This window comes from Natator depressus, chromosome 4 (assembly GCF_965152275.1).
Source record: "Natator depressus isolate rNatDep1 chromosome 4, rNatDep2.hap1, whole genome shotgun sequence".
Taxonomy (NCBI): Eukaryota; Metazoa; Chordata; order Testudines; family Cheloniidae; genus Natator; species Natator depressus.
In genome coordinates this window covers 3,004,901-3,028,405 of record NC_134237.1, presented here as the reverse complement: position 1 = coordinate 3,028,405, position 23,505 = coordinate 3,004,901, and the positions used below count along the sequence as shown (strand labels likewise).

Sequence of the window (23,505 nt, the reverse complement as noted above, 5' to 3'; positions counted from 1 at the left end):
GTTATATACAACATTATGCATTTCTAAGCCAAGCACAGAATTCAAACTCCTCCCAGACAGTTCTATGATAATGGATATTTATCTTGCATAGCAAGGAAACAAAGTGCTAAAAGAGCTAAACTATACATTACATTTTAATGAGAAAATAATTACAAATTAAATGGCATGATACACAGATAAAAAAATATCAAGAAGGTGAAGTAAAAATAAGCTACTTCACTCTACTTGGCCAACAAAACCAAAAGCCCCACCAAAAAAAGCTATCAACCCTTGCTACCATTTACTATTCCTCACACTACCTAAGAGCTAAGATAATTATACAGGCATTCTAGCAAGACAACAGTAAGACTCATTCTCTCTCCCTATTTTAAAGTTTATTCTGTTCTCTAGACAGAGAGAAAATGAACCTGCTCAATTCCTCTCCCCCAGCAACCATGTGGTCCTCGGGTAGCTCTAAACAGCAAAACTCCCATACCTGTACCTGCCCACCCGGCCAGATCAGTTATGTCTTTCTGGCTGTATACAGGTGAGTGTCTCACACCCAGACAGGTAAGAGTTTTTTTTTTTTTTTTTTTTTTTTAAACAGTGTTCCTTCTTTGGCTGTCAGGATCAGTAATGAGCAAGCCAAAGCCTGAATGTGATGTTCCTGGAGTAGTCTTGGTCCCCACTAGTCCAGCAGAAAGCAGATCCAGATCTCTCAGATGGTGAAGAAGTCCCAAATTTGTAGTAATGTTCTATCTTTTAGTGTCAGTTCCACATTCTGAATAGTTTCTTGGTTAATAGGATTCTTATAAATTTAGTTTTCTTGCATGAAACAAGCCCCAAACTCAGGCAAAATAGTCTTAAACAATTGCATTTGTGCTTAATAATAGTTGTGGTTATATTTTTCTTTTTGCGCTTACTAGCCCTGAGGCCATGTCTACACTAGGGCTTTTGCTGGTATAGAAATGTCACTAAAAAAAATTACCATTCAAACTGCCATTACTATACCATCAAGAATTTCTAGTGTATATCTGGCCTTAGTGTCATATTATTCTCTTCATTCCTCCAGGGGTCCTTAGAGGATCCTATTTCTTTGCTTTTTAAAGCAGCTTCTCTTCCCTTCCCAGATCCAACCCATGATGTGAGGAGGCTAGGGGAAGCTCCCACAGGGCCCATCATTGGTGGTTCCAAAATAGCATCAGAAAGCAATGCCGAAGGGCCACAGAGTCCATGCTACAGAAAAAGGCTACAACATTTTTAAAAACAAAATCTGCAAAACCAGCTCAGACACAGCCCTGTAGGGGTATGTCTAAACTGCAGCTTGAAGGTGTGATTTTAGCGCTCAAGCTGGTGCACTAAAAAATATCAATGTGGCTATTAGAGCATTGGCTGGTTGCTCTAGTCCGAGCCCACCTGACCCCTGGGTCTGAGCCTGAGCTACCACCTGCGCTGTAACATCCACACTGCTATTTTTAGTGTGCTAGACCTCTCACTAACTAGGCTCAAGCAAGTAGGTACTTGCGCTATGAATCACACCACCAAGCCTCGATGTAGACATATCCTAGGAGACCTGATTCACATTCTGGGCTCAGTCTCAAGGTCTGCTGTGCTTTGGAGGACGACATTTTAGTTTTTGAATAGGGGCAGCAATGCTCTTTGTCCAATTATAGCGATCACTCCCAACCAATTGAGTCCTGGCCAGTTCTTCCTAAAGGAAGGATGGTGGCCGAGGCATAAGCTTTGTCTGCACCAAGGATTTTTCTGCTAAGAACTTTCCACCATAGCTAACAGCCATGGTTGAAACATCTGGAGCCCTGCTATAGACAAGACTGCTGTGGCCATAAGCATTTAACACCACATCAATCTGCTCTGACAAGATTTGGAATTAAAGGCAATGGCCAGTAGCTCCTTATCTAGGCTAAGACACCCAGTGTTAGATGAACCTGTGGATATATACTTAAAAAACAAAATACCTAATAATGCACATAAGTCATGTCATTTCAAGGATGAATCATAAAGCAAGTAACTGTTCAAATATGCAACCTTCAGGCCTCAACATTGATGCCAAGATCCCCATTACATGTGGGACAAAGGCAGAAAGAGTCCTGAACATAAGAACACTTTTTTTTGCACTCCTACAATTATGGACAATGCCTGCATATACGATTAACTGAATTCACCGTTACTGTAACACACATCAATTCTATAAGTGAAAGAGAACCCAAATGGATCTTCAGAAAACAGCACTGAGGTGAACAATTCCTTACATGCCAGGCTTCGTTATGCACTGAGGTCCAGATCCTCAAAGATATTTAGGCTCCTTTCTCTTCCACTGATTTCAATAATATCTTCTGAGAAGATGAGCTGGAACGTTTATTACCAAGTTTGCTAGCGTCCCATGGAATTGTCTAACACTGGCTTGCAGATGCTGAAGCACAAAGACTGAGAAACCCTGGTTGAAAAGAACTGGCTCCTAGGGCATGGTTAAGCTAGTTATTTTGGAAGACTGGAACAGGTACCATTGCCAGATCATTAAAATACTAAAGATTGGAAAGATATCCCTTTGTGTTTTTATTATGAGAAAACAGAATATGTTCTGATACCTGCTAAATCTCTAAACAAGATGATAGTATCCCACCTCTCTGTTAGGGCTATGAAAAAGTCATTGCATATATTTATTCATTCATGCCTCTCCCACGCAGTCATATAGACTTTAGTCTGAACACATCAAAAAACAAAACCAAAACAAAAAAAAACAAAAAACAAAAACAAAAAAAAGAGAAACAAAACCAAAAAAAACAAAAACAAACAAAAAAAACTGTTCTCACCACCAAGAGCAGTATCTGCTCACTGATCTTATCTCCATTTTTTTTTCAAAATGGATCTCCAAAGCACAACATCTACAACATCCAAATCCAAGGAGCATCTAATTAAAATAAACTCTAAGCTGTGGAGATATTTCTAACTGAACACCCAGCCCGTATTTTCTATGAAGAAGGATTTCAATAGTTTTAAAAACTGAAGCTCCATATTTAACTGTATTTAACATATTTAACTGTATTTAACTGCAACTGTGCCAGGGAACTAAGATCATCATCTCCTTTTTGTGCCTCCAAAGCCTGCAAAGGAAAAAGACAATCATGAGATCTAAGGGCTTGTCTCTGTGGCCCCACATGGTGTGCTGTGGGGGTGTGAATTGCAGATTGCACTGGTGTGCTGCACTGTAAGTCCCCTGCGTGGATGCTGCGGGCGTGAGCTGGAAGGTACCTAGCTCACATTAACTTATTTGGTCAAAGGGGACTTCATTGGTGGGAACTGAGTACCTTTTGGTTCACGCCCCACAGCAGCCACGTGGCGGAGTTACAGAGCAGCTTGCCAGTGTGCACTTGTGGCTCTAACTGCAGGGCAGCATAGGCGTAGCCTGTGGCAGTAATACATACAGACCCCATGCGACACAAACTGTACAACTATTTGAACAAGTTAAAAATTACTAAACCGATGATCAGTTTTCCTCGGCTTAGCAGGCAGACTAAGGAATAGAGACTGGCTCCCGTCCAAACACCCGCTGGACACTGGGCAGGCTCAGATCCAGGTCTGAGCTCTGTGACTCAGGCCTGCTTCAGTAGAAACTTACCAAAAAGGTGTTCTGCCATGTTCCTGCTCCTTTCCATGGGGGGTGGGAGTGGGGGAGGGGTGTGTGTGTGGGAGATATGTATAATAAATACACATGCATGCATGCGCGCACCCACCCACCCACCCACCCCCCTTCTCTTCACAGCAACCCTTGTGTCAGACTCTGGACATGTTTCTAGTCTCATTTGGAAAGGGGAAAGGTACTGAGTCTAATGTAACCTTTGGCAGGTAAGCAGAGAAACTAGGGATGAGCTGGCTACAAGTTGTCCAAATGCTGTCAGGCATCCACCTAAAACATATGCTAAACCGTATATATGATATTACCCATACTTCATGGATGCCTTCAGCCTTCACAGTGGCCACTGAAATGAAAGGCCAGTTATAGATCTCCAGAGACAGACAGTTATTCTTGTAGGAGGGCCAGGGTGTGCTATTTTAAGTCCTGGAGCAGTTACAAAATAGCATTGTGACATCTGGGGCCAGGGACGGTTTTAATCCTGGGTATCTCAGAAACTGTCAGGGCTATATCTGACTCTGGCATTGGCAAGCTGAGAACTCCACTTTTTCATATGGTTTTGAGCATCTGGCGTTAGCCATGGGGATTTGTGAGATATAGGGTAGTTGGTGGTTCGTTTAATCAACAGACGATGAATCCGTGGAACTCATTGGTGCATGTTACTGAGGCAAATAGCTTAGTACACGAAAAGAAAGGGATTAGATGTTTATATGAATACAGAGAGCCTTCTGAATTGGACTTACAAGGACAAAAATACAAGAGCTATTCATTTTTCTCTTTCAGGGCATAAGTGGAACAGGAAACTTTACTTCATAGTAAAAAGAAAAGGAGGACTTGTGGCATCTTAGAGCCTAACCAGTTTATTTGAGCATAAGCTTTCGTGAGCTACAGCTCACTTCATCGGAAGCTGTAGCTCACGAAAGCTTATGCTCAAATAAATTGGTTAGTCTCTAAGGTGCCACAAGTATTCCTTTTCTTTTTGCGAATACAGACTAACAGGGCTGTTACTCTGAAACCTGTCATTACTTCATAGTATATCACATCACATAACTATGTATATTACAGGGTTTTTAGCCTCCCTCTGATGGTGCCATTAGTCCTTGGGATGAACAGGATACTGGTCTGGGTGAATTACTGTCTGTTCCGGGTGGCTGTTCCCATGCTGATGCGTGTGGGAGAGAACTGCTTGCTGTGCGAGGAGCAATGGCCCTGCTTCTTTCTAAACATCTGCAAACCATTGGCTATTTAGGTATTGCAGGCCCTAGGCTGCCTTCTCTACCCCCATTTCCTTTACACCACAAAGGATTTGAAGGAGAATGATTCTGCCAGTGACGGCATTCAGTTCAGCGTCCCAGGACTGATGATCTGGAGAATGGCATGGATTGCACCCTCAGCAAGTTTGCAGATGACACTAAACTGGGAGGAGTGGTAGATACACTGGAGGGTAGGGATAGGATACAGAGGGCCCTAAACAAATTAGACGATTGGGCCAAAAGAAATCTGATGAGGTTCAACAAGGACAAGTGCAGAGTCCTGCACTTAGGACGGAAGAATCCAGTGCACTGCTACAGACTAGGGACCGAATGGCTCGGCAGCAGTTCTGCAGAAAAAGGACCTAGGGGTTACAGTGGACGAGAAGCTGGACATGAGTCAACAGTGTGCCCTTGTTGCCAAGAAGGCCAATGGCATTTTGGGATGTATAAGTAGGGGCATTGCCAGCAGATCGAGGGACGTGATCGTTCCCCTCTATTCGACACTGGTGAGGCCTCATCTGGAGTACTGTGTCCAGTTTTGGGCCCCACACTACAGGAAGGATGTGGAAAAATTGGAAAGAGTCCAGCGGAGGACAACAAAAATGATTAGGGGACTGGAACACATGAGTTATGAGGAGAGGCTGAGGGAACTGGGGATGTTTAGTCCACGGAAGAGAAGAATGAGGGGGGATTTGATAGCTGCTTTCAAACTACCTGAAAGGGGGTTCCAAAGAGGATGGCTCTAGACTGTTCTCAGTGGTAGCAGATGACAGAACAAGGAGTAATGGTCTCAAGTTGCAGTGGGGGAGATTTAGGTTGGATATTAGGAAAAACTTTTTCACTAGGAGGATGGTGAAACACTGGAATGCGTTACCTAGGGAGGTGGTGGAATCTCCTTCCTTACAAGTTTTTAAGGTCAGGCTTGAGAAAGCCCTGGCTGGGATGATTTAATTGGGGGCTGGTCCTGCTTTGAGCAGGGGGTTGGACTAGATGACCTCCTGAGGTCCCTTCCAACCCTGATATTCTATGATTCTATGATTTAATCAAGTCAACTACTGTAGTCTAGAGAAGGCTGAGGGGGGACACAATAACAGCCTTCATATATGTAATAGATTGTTATACGGATGATGGGGATTAATTGTTCTCCATGTCCACCAAGAAGTACTTAGTTTGGTTTGCAGCAAGGTAGATTCAAGTTAGATATTAGGAAAAACTTTCTGACTACAAGGATAGTTAAGCACTGAAATAGGCTTCCAAGGGAGGTTGTAGGATCCCAGTCATTGGAGGTTTATAAGAACAGGTTGGACAAATACCTGTCAGATGGTCTAGGAATACTAATCTTGCCTCAGTGCGGGCAGGATGGACTAGGTGACCTCTTGAGATCCCTTCCAGCCCAGCATTTCTATGATTCTACGTACAACGTTTGAATTCCTGAACATGGTCATTAAAGAGCTGGAGGTGGCAGTCTTGGAAAGTCATTTGGCACTTCATGCATGCAGTTCAGCTGTAGATGTGTCAGTCCCAGGAAAAGATATTACCTCTCCCACCTTGTCTCTCTAATTTGGCATTTCAATTATTTAATGAATAACACTTTGGGAAAGAAGCTATGTACAGTAGGAAGTTCACACACATTCGAGGAACTTTATGGAGAACATCTCAGCAATATGTTAGGTTTTATTTTGCCCAGGAGGAGTGGATCCAAAGCCCACTAAAATCCATGGTAGTCTGTTTATTCATTTCAATGTGCTTTGGATCAGCCCCAAAATCTCTTGAGGAGCCACAGGAAGATAAAACAGTTTTTGCCTTACCAGAAGCAGTTCTTGTCCCTGAGGTATGAGGCCCCGTAGAGCCACTTGAATTTCCGCCTGGAGGAGGAGAAGCAGTGGGACCAGCGTATGGATTGGCATATGGAAAATGTGAGGAACGTGGTTGTGCCCTGAGAAAAGAAACATGGGTTTAAGGATTTTTTTTTTTTTTAATTAGAGAAAGGTCACTATTTAAGAAGGTATTAGCATCCAAAGCAAAGCATCTTTTTTAAAAAGGCAGATATGAGTAGAAAAATACAATTGCACACATTTTACTTATTTTTAGGCCTAAAACTTAGCAAGATGCAAAGAGGAATTGGATATATACATGAACAACAAGGTTTTTCAGAGCTATCATACTTAATGCTAACAAGTTTTGGAAGAGATATTAAACCGCATGCTTCAGGATTTAACCAGTATCTAATTCCTAGGGATTAAGAGGTTTCTTGCACCTTCCTAAGAATCTGATGCTGAGTATTGTCAGAAACTGGACTAGATTTTTGATCCAGTCTGGCAATTCCTTTGTTCTTCTATTACATTCATGTAATGTTAAAAAAAAAAAAAAAGTACTTTCAAGTATCTCTAGGACATTTTACTAGAGAAGATATGAGCAACTGCAATACAGGTGTGAAGAGAGACGGAGTAAAATTCATGATCTTTGACTCATCTCACTTCAGTTTATTCTCAACCTCTAGAGACAGGAGATTCCGACTTTTTGAAAATCCAGAGTCTACTCCTTCACTCTAAGTTTGGATCACAATTTCTTCTTATTCTTGTCAGAACATGGGGAAAGAAGAGTTTTTTAATGGAACAAAGCTACTATGGTACTTGGGGACAGTGGTATGTGCTTTCACAAGTTTGAAAATGTTGGCTTAAAATCTGTTGTAAGACAGGAAGCTAAAAAGTTAGGCTCTTAAATACTTATTTAGGCCACTAAATAAGTGACTCAAATTTCCAGCATTCTGAGCACCCAAGAGCTCCGACTGAAGTCAAAAAGCACATCTTTTCTGTATACAAATTTCCTGGTGTTTAGGCCAGTTTAAAGCTTAAAAAAAAAAAAAAGGCAAGCAGATATTTAAAACATCCTAGGAGCCCTAAAGGGGTGACTTCAGTTACTTCAACAAGCCACTCTCCTCTGAAGAGTGACACTGTAAACATTTCTGTTTCTTCCTGCTGAAGAAATCTTCATCCTGTGTGTATTCAGTCATATCTGCTAGCTTTGCTGCTTTTACTTCTATTAGCCCTTCAGAGCTAAGAGTGTCAGCTGGATTCTATTGCTCCTTGTACATCAGAATTGGTCTCTGCTCCCAAACTGTTTTTTCTGCAGAGCTGCCAGTTTGTCTCCTACAGCTCCCTCCCAATCACTTTTCAAAGTAGATTGAAACTTCAGTGCATTCCAGCATGTTTCGTATTAGAGTCATGAAGTTTTTATCAGTTTGTATCCCAACTTTTGTTCCTTGAAGAGTAGGTAAATACACACAGCCCCATATATTTCTATATTCCAATAAATGGTGAGTTGGCATATCTGTAGGTAGCCCAGTCACTTGATAAACAAAACACTCCTGTGCAAGATCAGTTTGAGCTCTGCAGAGTCCCTGAAGACCTATAAAATCCCACTAAAATGGCAACTGTTGCTAATCCTACTAGGCTGTTTGGAAGAGTTTACAAAATGTTTTGATTTTTAAATAAACATTTCAAATGTGAATGGCAGATAAGGGCTCAGCTCTTTTAAATTACTTTATTATTGTAAAACAGATTTTTGCCTGGTACTTTGTACAAAGTAAAAGTCATTTGTAGAATCATGCCACTTGGATTTCTATTCATGGGATACGAGGTGGAGAGACTAGTCCATGTACTGGAACCCCTTGGAATTTGGCTTCCCATAATGTCTCAGAATGGTGCATCCTGGATGTCACAGCAGAGCAGGAACCAGCCCAAAGTGACTTTAGGGGAGATAAAATTAAGAATAAAGGCTAATTTATAGGGCTGTCACGTGATTAAAAAAATTAATTGCGATCATGCAATTAATTGCGCTGTTAAACAATAGAATACTATTTTGGATGTTTTTTACATTTTCAAATAAATTAATTTCAATTACAACACAGAATACTTTATTTTTGATTACAAATATTTGTACTGTAAAAACCAAAAGAAATAGTATTTTTCAATTCACCTAATATAAGTACTGTAGTGAAATCTCTTTATCGTGAAAGTTGAACATACAAATGTAGAATTAGGTACAAAAAACCCCGCATTCAAAAATAAAAGAATGTAAAACTTCAGAGCCTATACGTCCACTCAGTCCTACTTCTTGTTTAGCCAATCACTCAGACAAACAACTATATTTACATTTTCAGGAGATAATGCTCCTGCTCCCTGTTTACAATGTCTCCTGAAAGTGAGAACAGGCGTTCGCAAGGCACTGTTGTAGCTGGCGTCACAAGATATTTATGTGCCAGATGCACTAAAGATTCGTGTCCCTTCATGCTTTTACCACCATTCCAGGGGACATGCGTCCATGCTGATGATGGATTTGGCTTGATAACTATCCAAAGCAGTGCGGACTGATGCATGTTTTGAGCAGGGGGTTGGACTAGATGACCTCCTGAGGTCCCTTCCAACCCTGATATTATATGATTCTATGATTAAAACGAGCCGGAGAGAGACAATTCTGCCCCAAGGAGTTCAGTCAAATTTAATTAATGCATTATATTTTTAACAAGTGTCATCAGCACGGAAGCATGTCCTCTGGAATGGTGGTTGAAGCATGAAGGGGCAGACGCATGTTTAGCATATCTGGCACGTAAATACCTTGCAATGCCAGCTACAAAAGTGCCATGCAAATGCCTGTTCCCACTTTCAGGTGACACTGTAAATAAGCGGGCAGCATTATCTCCCGTAAATGTAAACAAACTTGTTTGTCTGAGTGATTGGGTGAACAAGAAGTAGGACTGAGTGGACTTATAGCCTCTCAAGTTTTAATATTGTTTTGAGTGCAGTTATGTAACAACAACAAAAAAACCTACATTTATAAGTTCCACTCTCACGATTAAGAGATCACATTACAGTACTTCTGAAGTGAATTGAAAAATACTATCATTTTACAGTGCGAATATTTAATAAAAAATATAAAGTGAGCACTCTACGGTTTGTATTCTGTGCTGTAATTGAAATAAATACATTTGAAAATGTAGAAAAACACCAAAAAATATTTAATAAATTTCAATTGATATTCTATTGTTTAACAGTGCAATTAAAACTGCGATTAATTTGAGTTAATCGCATGAGTTAAACAGCAATTAATCAACAGCCCTACTAATTTACAATTACTTCTATTCTTAATGCTCTTAGCTATGACATTGAAGATATTCCACACAACTTGTTTATATAATTTTTTTAATTTGCAGTTCATCGAAACAAGCTACAGTGGTAGGTGGTTACCTGAAACAAAACCAGTATTAAAGAACCCTTTTAAAATGCCCCATCTGCTGAAGCTTCAGCTTCCAACTGGGAACTGCTATTGTGGCAGAATTTTGCTGCTTGGATGATGCAGGATCCTGCAAGCTCAAATCCAGAAGCAATGTGAATATTTTATAGCTAGGTAAAGCGTACACCATGAGGAGGACAGACTACTGGGAACAGCGAAGGAGAGAGCGAGCATAGTGCTTACCTTTGACTACCAGCCAAGTATCCTAGTAGGCCTCCTGTTCCAAGTCCAGTCCAAAACCCTGGTCCTGAATTGGCCTCAGAACTGGAACCGCCACCAAAACCACCAGCTCCTTAATTCAAATTGCAAATGAAAAACAAAAAAAACCAATCATCAACTTTGAGTCAATGGCAAATTTACCATCATGCCATCCTTAGAGTCATACAAAAGAATTATTTTAACAAAGAACTAACTGTGAGACTGACTTCAATGGACTTTAATCCTTCAGTGGCTCAATCCCCATTTGAAGAGCTTCAGGGAGCGGTTCTGCTCTGGAAAGTGATTACATTACAAATGGCACCTTCTGTTTAATAATTGTATTACAGTAATGCTTAGTGCCTCCATCCAAGATCAGGGTCTCTTTGTTACTAGACATTGCACAAGAGATAGTCCCTGCCCCAAAGAACTTATACTCTAAACAGGCAAGACAGATAAAGTATGGAAGGTGAAACAAGGGTGAAGCAACATGTTCAAGATCACATAGCAGGTCAGTGGCAAAGCTGGGAACAAAACCTTGCTCAGTGCCGTATACATTAGACCACACTGCCTCCCAGTCCTCTCACTCAACAGATTTGCTGCCATTTTGAGTAACTGCGTATGTTGAGTAGTATGTGCTCAATCTAATGACTAAAACAACAATACCACATTTTTCTCCTGGTAGTTCTGTCTCAAGTGCATGTTAACAGCACTGTTAACCAAGATCAGATTGCAAAAATCTTCATTATTGGTGATGCATGAGTCAGGGGAAACCCAGCTCGACTTAAATCTCTGGTTGAACATGCAAAATCATCAGTTAGAAAAAGGCATATTTTTAATTGTTAGCAGCAGCCTTTTAACCTGGAATCAGAGGCAACGTGGAATTTCACAATGTCATTTACAGTCACATTTTAGAGTAGAACTGCACTCTAACTCCAGAGATAAACATATTCATAATCACTAAAAATAAACAATAAAAAGGGAACAGAGTTCAGAGTAACAGCCATGTTAGTCTGTATTCGCAAAAAGAAAAGGAGTACTTGTGGCACCTTAGAGACTAACCAATTTATTTGAGCATGAGCTTTCGTGAGCTACAGCTCACTTCATCGGATGCATACTGTGGAAATTGCAGAAGACATCATATACACAGAGACCATGAAACAATACCTCCTCCCACCCCACTCTCCTGCTGGTAATAGCTTATCTAAAGTGATCATCAAGTTGGGCCATTTCCAGCACAAATCCAGGTTCTCTCACCCTCCACCCCCCCCCCCCCACAGACAAACTCACTCTCTTGCTGGTAATAGCCCATCAAAAGTGACCACTGTCTTCACAAAGTGTATGATAATCAAAGTGGGCCATTTCCAGCACAAATCCAGGTTCTCTCACTCCCCCCCCCCCCCACAAACTCACTTTCCTGCTGGTAATAGCTCATCCGAAGTGACCACTCCCCCTACAATGTGCATTATAATCAAGGTGGGCCACTTCCAGCATAAATCCAAGTTTAACCAGAATGTCGGGGGGGGGGGGGGGTAGGAAAAAACAAGGGGAAATAGGCTACCTTGCATAATGACTTAGCCACTCCCAGTCTCTATTTAAGCCTAAATTAATAGTATCCAATTTGCAAATGAATTCCAATTCAGCAGTTTCTCGCTGGACTCTGGATTTTAGGTTTTTTTGTTGTAAGATAGCGACCTTCATGTCTCTGATTGCGTGACCAGAGAGATTGAAGTGTTCTCCGACTGCCCAACACTCTCACAAATCTTGGGAGACAGGCCAGTCCTTGCCTACAGACAACCCCCCAACCTGAAGCAAATACTCACCAACAACCACATACCACACAACAGAACCACTAACCCAGGAACCTATCCTTGCAACAAAGCCCGTTGCCAACTGTGCCCACATATCTATTCAGGGGACACCATCACAGGGCCTAATAACATCAGCCACACTATCAGAGGCTCGTTCACCTGCACATCCACCAATGTGATATATGCCATCATGTGCCAGCAATGCCCCTCTGCCATGTACATTGGTCAAACTGGACAGTCTCTACGTAAAAGAATAAATGGACACAAATCAGATGTCAAGAATTATAACATTCATAAACCAGTCGGAGAACACTTCAATCTCTCTGGTCACGCAATCAGAGACATGAAGGTCGCTATCTTACAACAAAAAAACTTCAAATCCAGAGTCCAGCGAGAAACTGCTGAATTGGAATTCATTTGCAAATTGGATACTATTAATTTAGGCTTAAATAGAGACTGGGAGTGGCTAAGTCATTATGCAAGGTAGCCTATTTCCCCTTGTTTTTTCCTACCCCCCCCCCCCGACATTCTGGTTAAACTTGGATTTATGCTGGAAGTGGCCCACCTTGATTGTCATGCACAGTGTGGGGAGAGTGGTCAGTCTGGATGAGCTATTGCCAGCAGGAGAGTGAGTTTGTGTGTGTGTGGGGGGGGGGGGGGGGGAGGGGTAAGAAAACCTAGATTTGTGCTGGAAATGGCCCACCTTGATTATAATGCACATTGTAGGGGGAGTGGTCACTTCGGATGAGCTATTACCAGCAGGAGAGTGAGTTTGTGTGTGTATGGGGGTGGGGGAGTGAGAAAACCTGGATTTGTGCTGGAAATGGCCCACTTTGATTTTCATGCAGGTTGTAAGGAGAGTGGTCACTTTGGATAGGCTATTACCAGCAGGAGAGCGAGTTTGTGTGTGTGGTTTTTGGAGGGGGGTGAGAGAACCTGGATTTCTGCAGGAAATGGCCCACCTTGATTATCATACACTTTGTGAAGACAGTGGTCACTTTTGATGGGCTATTACCAGCAAGAGAGTGAGTTTGTCTGTGGGGGGGAGGGGGGGGTGAGAAAACCTGGATTTGTGCTGGAAATGGCCCAACTTGATGATCACTTTAGATAAGCTATTACCAGCAGGAGAGTGGGGTGGGAGGAGGTATTGTTTCATGGTCTCTGTGTATATGATGTCTTCTGCAATTTCCACAATATGCATCCGATGAAGTGAGCTGTAGCTCACGAAAGCTCATGCTCAAATAAATTGGTTAGTCTCTAAGGTGCCACAAGTCCTCCTTTTCTTTTTAATAAAAAGGGAAGTGATCAGAGAAGGCAGTCTAAACTCCCCCTGAACTCCAATCTAAACCAATCTGCCAGAAACTTCATAGGAATGTTATGACATAGTAGTCTGAGGGGAAAAAAAAAAAAAAAAAAAAGAAAAAAAAAAATCAATGAAGTATTTGAGATAAGAATTAAAGAAAATTTTTTACAACAGGGAAAATTTCCTAACATGTCTGAAATCTGTTGGCCCTGGCAAGGACAGGGACTTGGCTAAACCTGGATGATAAGGAATAGGATGGAAGAAGAAAATGACTTTTTGCTCTGTGCTTGACAACACCTAGCACAGTAGGATCCTGGTCACGGCTGGATTTTGTAGGTGCTTCACAATACAAATACATAATAATGATAACAATAGCCATTGGTGTGCAGTAGGAACTCACCAGGGTTACTAATGGGCACACGGCACAGACACATGGTTTAGAAATTCCAGAATCAGCAAATGGGAACAGATTTTGCAAAAGCTCTTATGGAATTTAAGAGCAAAAGTTCCATTAACATACATATAAAAGCACTCACCACCACACTATTTCACAGCATTAAATTTTCAAGGTTCCACTTGATTTATCCTTACCCTATTTCTCATTCAGTATTGAAAGGTTGACTCCCACTTCCGATTAGCCAATGATGCCGGCCTCCGTTGCCCACTACTTAGATTTTCAAAGCAGCACTGTCATGCTTTCTCCACACACTTGGGAGGCACTCCCTGTAAACATCTGCACAACTACAGTGCAACCTCTGAATTATGAACACCTCAGAAATGGAGGTTGTTTGTAACTCTGAACAAAAACTTTATGGCTGTTCTTTCAGAAGTTTACAACTGAACATTGACTTAATACAGCTTTGAAATTTTACTATGCAGAAAAACAATGCTTCTTTCCCTTTTTTTTTTTTAAAAGTAGTTTACATTTAACACTCTACTGTATTTGTCCCCCCCCCCCCTTTTTTTTTTTAGGTCTCTGCTGCTGCCCGACTCTGTACTTCCGGTTCCAAATGAGGTGTGTGGTTGACTGCTCAGTTCATAGTTCTGGTGTTTGTAACTCTGAGGTTCTACCATACCTCATTATCCACCTTCAACTCCCTCCTCAAAACCCCCCTTTGCCATGAAGCCTTCAAAAAACTTGACAATGGCTGGGCTGCTGATGTGCTGAGACCACTGCCTATCATGTTGTCCAATGTTATCGCATTGTTTCCTTGTGTTCCTCTGTGGGTCTGTCTGTATCCATCTGGTGTCTCTTTCCTTATATTTAATTTTATAAACTTTGGAGCACTGGACTATCTTTTTTCTGTATTTAAACACCTAGCACAATGGCACCCCACATAAAAAATAATTTTACTCAAAACGTTTGATTCCTTTCAAGTTGTGACCAACCCCCCTCTCCTACTCTGACCAAATAAATATGAAGTTTCATACTAAAAGGACTGCTTTGAAAAAAGTTAAGTTTGTTAAAAATAACGCGAGAGTTTCAAAGACAAAGGGCAGCCAGGCATCCAATTCTCTTTGAGGGTCAGTGGGAGTTGGGCACCTAACATTCATTTGTGCCTTTGAAAGTCTCCTCCAAAGAGGATAGTAGAAAGCTAGTTGCAACTTTAATAATGAAATCATGACTGTGGGCCCCATAACTGGTGTCAAGTATCAGGGGGTAGCCATGTTAGTCTGTATCCACAAAAACAACAAGGAGTCCAGTGGCACCTTAAAGCCCAAATAAATGTTAGTCTTTAAGGTGCTACTGGGCTCCTTGTCGTTTTTGTGGCCCCATAACTGACATTCACACTCAGCAATGCATGAAGACTTTTTTTGTTTTTTAAACTATTTCTGCCCACATTTGCTGAAGCAAGAGCAATACCACATTGCTTTTTATTTCTAACACTACAACAAGCTTAGAACCATACCTGTGAAGCTGGATTTAAAACCAGGAGGAGGTGGTGTCTGACTATTCTGCCAAGATGTCCTAGAGTATCCATCACCATTAGAGAAATCCTGTTGAGGCAGCTGATTACTGAGGAATAGCTTGTAACATCCATAAGCAAGGAGCAGAAGTACTATTATGACAATCACTCCAGCAGCAGAATCAGAGGAATCCTGAGAATTCACTTTACTTGACTGGTAATAGCTGGAGCTAAAGCTTCCACCAAAGTTGTGAGCTTTTCTTTGGCCTTCCTCGGTTAACTCTAACCCGTACTGCAAACCACAAGACCCCCTTAAGATGTATGGGTCATCTGGATAATCATAGCCTTCACAGCTCACTTCGATTCTTCCAAAGCGATAGGAGTTGTCCAAGTCTGCCTTACACTCCCACTGAAATTAGTAAACAAAATTCAAAGTAGTAACCATTTCCAGGTTGGTGAGAGTAGTCTTTTGTTTACTTTCCTATATATGTAGTGAAATATAATAATAATTAATCAAATCATTTAAAAACAGTAATTAGGAGAGCTTCTGGACATTTGTATTTTAAGTTAGCTATCAAGATTCATGAACCTTTAACTTAGAGAAACGGAACATTCAAAAAGTAAAGCAATTGTAACTTTAAAAGACAAAGTTTCAGTAGTTCACATATCAGGTTTTTCTACGCATTCATCTTTACAGAATACTGCAGAGTATCATGTAATAAAAAAAGCAATAGCCTTTAAAATGTTTTAAATAAGTGTCCCCCACAAGAAAGCTGGGTGGTAGTTACAATGAAATACTAATCAAGGCTCCAATCCTGCAAGCTGATCCATGTCAACAGACTGTTGTATCTAGGTGGCGCTCCATTGACATAAGTGAGACAGAAGGGTTGCCCACATAGATTAAATTGCAGGATCAGAAACAATGATGTAATGAAAGCATTCTGTAAAGAAAGTCATAAATGCAACTCCTAAAGAAGTGCCTATCTCATCAAACAAAAAAATGGCCTTAGCCATAGGGCACATATAGTTTTAGCAAGATTTAAATAGTTAATTCCTGAAGAAACAATTCAGAATGACACGTGCAATTATAAATCCATGTTCGACCGAATTTACAAAGTAATACCAAGATCTTTCAGTGTTTCTATTGCCAAGACTCCCATTTCAGCTTTCTTCCGCAGAAACCTATTTTGCTATTACCCAAACTTTCGACAATTGGATAAAATATTAAAATTTAAACCACATTTTTGCTTGAAAGATCTTAGAAAGATCTGAAAGTCAGAGCCTGTCTACAAGGGAAAGTTGCAGCAGTTTAACTTAAATTGGTTTTAAAAATCAGTTTTGCTAAGATGGTACAAACCTCTGTGTTTGGTTACAGAATGCCTTGTTTCAGGTTTAGCATAAATTGACTGGCAAACTGTTTTAGCAAAGCCAAAATAAGGGTGTCCATAAATGGTCTTGCACTATTTTAACTAACTCAGTTTAAAAATAATTAAGTTAAACTGCTGCAACTTTCTCATGTAGACAAGAAAGAGATGGGTAATATGGAGACTTTTGTATTGGTCTTTGATTTTAGGAAGTGTATTTTAAGAAACCCAACATTTGGCTCAAATTTGACTGGACAGTGTTCTTTTAAACAAAATTTAAGTTTGGGGTGTAAACTAACAGACAATGTCCCTTTAAAACTATGCTTTTAAACCAGGGGCCTCAAAGTCCTGGCCCACAGGCGTTTGCAGCCCGAGAACCTCCCCACTGCGGCTGTGGAGGAGAGACCCATGCAGCTGGCTCTGTCCACTGCAGGCGCTGCCCCCCGCAGCTCCCACTGGCTGGGGGAGAGGGACAGAGATACTATCACTAGTCACTGGGCAGAGAGTCAGGCACTGTCACTTCCCCCCCCCCCCCCCACAATGAATATAAACAAGTCAAAATACCCAACACAACTATCTGATGCACACCTTATTGTAATCCTGAAGGTTTCAGTCACTGAGGCCAAATATCAACAAACTGACAGAACTGAAGTGTTGCCAGGTGTCTGGCAAACAAACACTAAAAACTCTCTGGCAAACAGTAAAAACTCTCTGGCAGGCGAAGAATTGTATAAAGTTGTATGATAGTTTTATTATTTCTACAAAATTCAAAATAAAAAATACAATATAAATGTTTTCTTTTCTGTGACCTTATTAGCCACTGGAATGATTTGAGGACTGCCACTGGCCCTAAGGTAAAATGTTTAAAACAGGGGTCTCAAACTCAGTCATTAAAGGAATAATCTGCACCATAATTTAGAAATGTTCTTGTGATTCTTTTTAGTTTATGGTTGCTGAAAATTTCATTCAGTCGGTGCAAAGAGATTCTTATTTAATATTTAGCATTTCATTTACAAGCACTTTGAAGTGAAGCTACCTGTATGTCAAAGCCATCCCATCCTTTGTTATGACACTGAACAACCGCGGGGACGTATGCACATCCAGCTGTGCCTCCAGTACATTGTAACTGGGGAATTGGAGATGTCCGCCGAGAAGTAGTATATCCATCTCTGTAGAGAGTGAGAGTTTGGATCTCCCGCAACAAAACCCTCCCTGAAACAGGAAGTACACAAATTAACAGAACTAGCATGCATGAAGAATGTGTTTCAGAACAAGAGTAAATGTGATAGTTAACACAAGCAGCCTGCCACGGTGCTTTCAGAACAGCGAGCACTTTAAAAACCACTTGAGACTCCCAGCAACAATGTGATTGTGGCTGAAAGTCTATGACACTGACAGGCCCTGCTAATAGGACCCAGCTATGTTCTACTCCTTTCAAAGAGATGTTACTGTGTATGTCACAGCCCAGCTGGCACCTCACCAAAAACATACAGGCTTATGCAAGAACCTTTGGTTACAATGCAATAGTTTCTCTGTGAAAAGCAAATCCCTGATTGTGTATTTACCATATAGATGCTCATGAACAAATTTGTTTAAAAGAAAAAAAACAGTCTGCTTCATAGACTCCATAAAAACTGAACTGAATGACTGAACCTGAAATTAGTACAAAATGGAAGTGGAGGAAAAACTTATGACTTTAGTCAATCCATGTCCCAGTCCATCAAATTCAGGACAGCAATATACAAACTGAAGACGTCAAGAAAGAAAGATGAGTAAAACAGTTTAATTTCAGCCTAGCTCTCTTCAATTTATACATACCAACTCTACAGGAACAATCCCCAAGTCAAGAATCCCCAAATGACACAAAAATTAAATGCTTGCTGTATCATGATGACTAAGCATACTATCACCTACTAATGAGGATCACCAAGTATCTTACACCTTCTAGAAATTTACCACAATACATGAACCATGCAGGTCAAACAAGCAAACAAACGCTCACAATCATAGTTTTTCCAAGGGGACAAAAAATGAAATCAAACAAAACAGTAAAATCCTCTTAGAGACTTGAAGACAGACCCTAAATAATGCATACACAAGAACAGCCATACTGGGTCAGTCCAAAAAGAAAAGGAGTACTTGTGGCACCTTAGAGACTAACCAATTTATTTGAGCATAAGCTTTCGTGAGCTACAGCTCACTTCATTGGAAGCTTATGCTCAAATAAATTGGTTAGTCTCTAAGGTGCCACAAGTACTCCTTTTCTTTTTGCGAATACAGACTAACGCAGCTGCTACTCTGAAACCTCTCCTTACAGTGTATATGATAACACCCATTTGTTCATGTTCTGTGTGTATATAAATCTCCTCACTGTATTTTCCACTGAATGCATCCGATGAAGTGAGCTGTAGCTGTAGCTCACGAAAGCTTATGCTCAAATAAATTGGTTAGTCTTTAAGGTGCCACAAGTACTCCTTTTCTTACTGTAAGGAGAGTGATCACTTAAGATGAGCTATTACCAGCAGGAGAGTGGGGGGGAGGGAGAAGAAAACCTTTTGTAGTGATAATCAAGGTGGGCCATTTCCAACAGTTAATAAGAACGTCTGAGGAACAGTTGGGGGGGGGGGGGAGAATAAGCATGGGGAAATAGTTTTACTTTGTGTAATGACTCATCCACTCCCAGTCTCTCTCTATTCAAGCCTGAGTTAGTTGTATCCAGTTTGCAAATCAATTCCAATTCAGCAGTCTCTCCCTGGAGTCTGTTTCTGAAGTCTTTTTGTTGTAATATTGCGACTTTTAGGTCAGAGATCGAGTGACCAGAGAGATTGAAGTGTTCTCCGACTGGTTTATGAATGTTATAATTCTTGACATCTGATTTCTATCCATTTATTCTTTTACGTAGAGACTGTCCAGTTTGACCAATGTACATGGCAGAGGGGCATTGCTGGCACATGATGGCATATATCACATTGGTAGATGTGCAGGTGAACGAGCCTCTGATAGTGTGGCTGATGTTGTTAGGCCCTGTGATGGTGTCCCCTGAATAGATATGTGGACACAGTTGGCAACAGGCTTTGTTACAAGGATAGGTTCCTGGGTTAGTGGTTCTGTGGTGTGGTGTGTGGTTGCTGGTGAGTATTTGCTTCAGGTTGGGGGGCTGTCTGTAGGCAAGGACTGGCCTGTCTCCCAAGATTTGTGAGAGCGATGGGTCATCCTTCAGGATAGGTTGTAGATCCTTGATGATGCATTGGAGAGGTTTTAGTTGGGGGCTGAAGGTGATGGCTAGTGGCGTTCTGTTATTTTCTTTGTTGGGCCTGTCCTGTAGTAGGTGACTTCTGGGTACTCTTCTGGCTCTGTCAATCTGTTTCTTCACTTCAGCAGGTGGGTATTGTAGTTGTAAGAATGCTTGATAGTGATCTTGTAGGTGTTTGTCTCTGTCTGAGGGGTTGGAGCAAATGCGGTTGTATCTTAGAGCTTGGCTGTAGACAATGGATTGTGTGGTGTGGTCTGGGTGAAAGCTGGAGGCATGTAGGTAGGAATAGCGGTCAGTAGGTTTCTGGTATAGGGTGGTGTTTATGTGGCCATCGCTTATTAGCACTGTAGTGTCCAGGAAGTGGATCTCTTGTGTGGACTGGTCCAGGCTGAGGTTGATGGTGGGATGGAAATTGTCGAAATCATGGTGGAATTCCTCAAGGGCTTCTTTTCCATGGGTCCAGATGATGATGATGAAGATGTCATCAATATAGCGCAAGTAGACTAGGGGCATTAGGGGACGAGAGCTGAGGAAGCGTTGTTCTAAGTCAGCCATAAAAATGTTGGCATACTGTGAGGCCATGCGGGTACCCATAGCAGTGCCGCTGATTTGAAGGTATACATTCTCCCCAAATGTGAAATAGTTATGGGTGAGGACAAAGTCACAAAGTTCAGCCACCAGGTTTGCCGTGACATTATCGGGGATACTGTTCCTGACGGCTTGTAGTCCATCTTTGTGTGGAATGTTGGTGTAGAGGGCTTCTACATCCACAGTGGCCAAGATGGTGTTTTTAGGAAGATCACCGATGGCTTGTAGTTTCCACAGGAAGTCAGTGGTGTCTCGAAGATAGCTGGGAGTGCTGGTAGCGTAGGGCCTGAGGAGGGAGTCTACATAGCCAGACAATCCTGCTGTCAGGGTGCCAATGCCTGAGATGATGGGGCGTCCAGGATTTCGAGGTTTATGGATCTTGGGTAGCAGATAGAATACCCCAGGTCGGGGTTCCAGGGGTGTGTCTGTGCCGATTTGATCTTGTGCTTTTGAATGGGTCAGTCCAGTGGTCCATCTAGCCCAGTATTCTGTCTAATGAGATTAGGGCAGTGATTCTCAACCTATTTACCATTGTGGGCCACAATGTGTTATGGGGGCCACATCCAATACTACCTGTATGGCCTTGAGGCTGTCACGTGGGCCGCAGCTCTGTGCTGATCGGGCTGCAAGCGGCCTGTGGGCCATAGCTTGAGAACCACTGGGTGAGGGGAAGTTTATAAAAAGAAGGCCTGTGACCAATAGAGGTGACTGGAGATGGTTTTAAACCACATCAGCCAACCATCAGGGCTCATTCACCTGCACATCTGCCAATGTGATATAGGCCATCATGTGCCAGCAATGCCCCTCTGCCATGTACATTGGCCGGATAGTCTCTACGCAGAAGAATAAATGGACACAGATCTGACATCAGGAATTATAACATTCAAAAACCAGTAGGAGAACACTTCAATCTCCCTGGATACTCAATAACAGACTTAAAAGTGGCCATTCTTCAACAAAAAATCTTCAAAAACAGACTCCAACAAGAAACTGTTGCGGGGGAGGGATAGTTCAGTGGTTTGAGCATTGGCCTGCTAAATCCAGGGTTGTGAGTTCAATCCTTGAGGGGGTCATTTAGGGATCTGGGGCAAAAAAAAATTGGGGATTGGTCCTGCTTTGAGCAGGGGGTTGGACTAGATGACCTCACTGAGGTCCCTTCCAACCCTGATATTCTATGATTCTATGAACTGCAGAACTGGAATTAATTTGCAAACTGGACACCATCAAATTAGGCCTGAACAAACACTGGGAGTGGATGGGTCACTACAAAAACTAATTTCCCTCTGCTGATACTCACCTTCTTGTCAACTGTTTGAAATGGGCCACCTTGTTTACATTTACATTGGCCTCATTAGCACTACAAAAGTGATTTCCACCCCTTCTTGTCAACTGCTGAGAATAGCCCACTTCCACCTTAATTGAATTGGCTCATTAGCACTGAATCCCCCACTTGGTAAGGCAACTCCCATCTTTTCATATGCTATGTATTTATACCTCCCTACTGTATGTTCCACTCCAAGCACCTGATGAAGTGGGTTTTAGCCCACAAAAGCTTATGCCCAAATAAATTTGTTGTTTAATATCTCTAAGGTGCCACAAGGATTCCTTGTTGTTTTTGCTGATACAGACTAACATGGCAACCACTCTGAAACCTGTCTTAAAAGGAGCAAACATAAACCTTCCCACCCCACCAGCGTTATCTTAAAAGTGAAGCCCATGTGAACGCAGGTGGAATGGAAAACCTGTTGAACAACAGGAAGGAGGGGAGGAAAGGCCTTGGGGAGAAAGGAGGTTGTAAAATTCATCTGGATTGAGACTAGAACTAAGGGTGACAGCGTCCCAGTGTTTTTAGCTGGGGCCTTGGCAATGACATCACTGGTTTGCTGAGGGGTATAAAGAGCTGGGAATTTGAGGGGGCTTGGTAAACCTACCTGACCACGCGGGAGCATGCCAGGAGGAGATGGTTTTCCCCAGGTCCGGCCTGTTTGTCCCTGCACTGAGCACCTGCTTCTGCCGGCTCTGGCACCCTGCGGGGCCTGCGCCTGCTCAGCGGCGGGCTGCGAGGCAGCGTCAGCCCAACGCTCCCAACCCCGCGTGCCCTCTGCTCTCCCACGTTAGCAAGGGCTCGTGCGGTGGCTCGGCCCGCAGGTGGGCTGGGCGTGGGCACGGAGGGCTCACACCCTCTCGGGGGCTGAGACCCGGGCAGGCGGACCGGCCCCCCGCCAGGGCCCAGGAGAGACCCGCGCAGCCCGGCTCCCGCGGGCAGGGGTCGCGTCCTTACCCGGCTGGTCCCAGCCCCGCGCAAGCCCCGGCCCGCTCAGGAGCAGCAGCAGGGATACGAGCAGGACCCGCCCGCCGGCCGCCATGACGATGCCAGGGCGCACCCGGCCCCGACAGCTCGCGTTACTGCGCACGCGCCTGCAAGCCGCGCCCTCTAATTGGCTAGTGATTGTTGAGCGGTTGACTTGCTTGCGCACCCTGCTGCGTTCTGCCCACAGCGCGGAATATGGGCGGAGTCCGGCCAATCCTCGCACCACCCCCGTCCTGATGCCGACCCTCTGCCGGCAGCGCCCAGGGGCAGAGAGGAGGCTCTGAGCCTGCCGGAGGGGCCGCTGGGCAAAGTTTAAGGCTGCCATTTAGTCAGGGGTATTTTTAGTAAAAGTCTCCAACGGGTCATAGCAATAAACAAAAAGTCACTGCCCCGACCTGTCCATGACTTGTCCGATATACCCCAACTAAAACTGAGGTGCTCTTGGGGGTGCGGGGGGGCTCCAGCGGATGCTGCTGCTCCAGGGCAGCACGAGCAGGGGCTGGTGCAGCTGGCCACAGCGCCTGGGGTCAGCTGCACCGGCTGCTGCAGAAGTCTTGGCAGTCCCGGGAAGCCACAGAATCCGTGACCTCCATGAAA

General features: G+C 42.8%; 1 protein-coding gene across 1 annotated transcript; it reads right to left on the bottom strand.

Annotated features, from left to right (window-relative positions):
* Positions 1-1,025: 1,025 nt before the first annotated feature.
* Positions 1,026-23,005, bottom strand: SARAF (store-operated calcium entry associated regulatory factor). Its single transcript, XM_074950266.1, has 6 exons — positions 22,879-23,005; positions 17,793-17,968; positions 15,396-15,801; positions 10,360-10,468; positions 6,693-6,820; positions 1,026-3,101 (listed from the first exon to the last, which is right to left on the bottom strand). Exons 1-6 carry the CDS (start codon positions 22,961-22,963, stop codon positions 3,076-3,078), a joined length of 930 nt encoding a protein of 309 aa, XP_074806367.1. The 5' UTR covers positions 22,964-23,005; the 3' UTR covers positions 1,026-3,075.
* Between the last annotated feature and the right edge of the window lie 500 nt (positions 23,006-23,505).

Excerpts from the sequence above, each read along its gene's own strand:
- SARAF (XM_074950266.1), bottom strand. The coding sequence starts at position 22,963 with ATGGCGGCCGGCGGGCGGGTCCTGCTCGTATCCCTGCTGCTGCTCCTG. Across the intron at positions 10,469-15,395 it reads TTTTAAATCCAGCTTCACAG|GAGCTGGTGGTTTTGGTGGC; the intron begins GTATGGTTCTAA and ends ATTTGAATTAAG. Across the intron at positions 3,102-6,692 it reads AGGGACAAGAACTGCTTCTG|GCTTTGGAGGCACAAAAAGG; the intron begins GTAAGGCAAAAA and ends TTTCCTTTGCAG.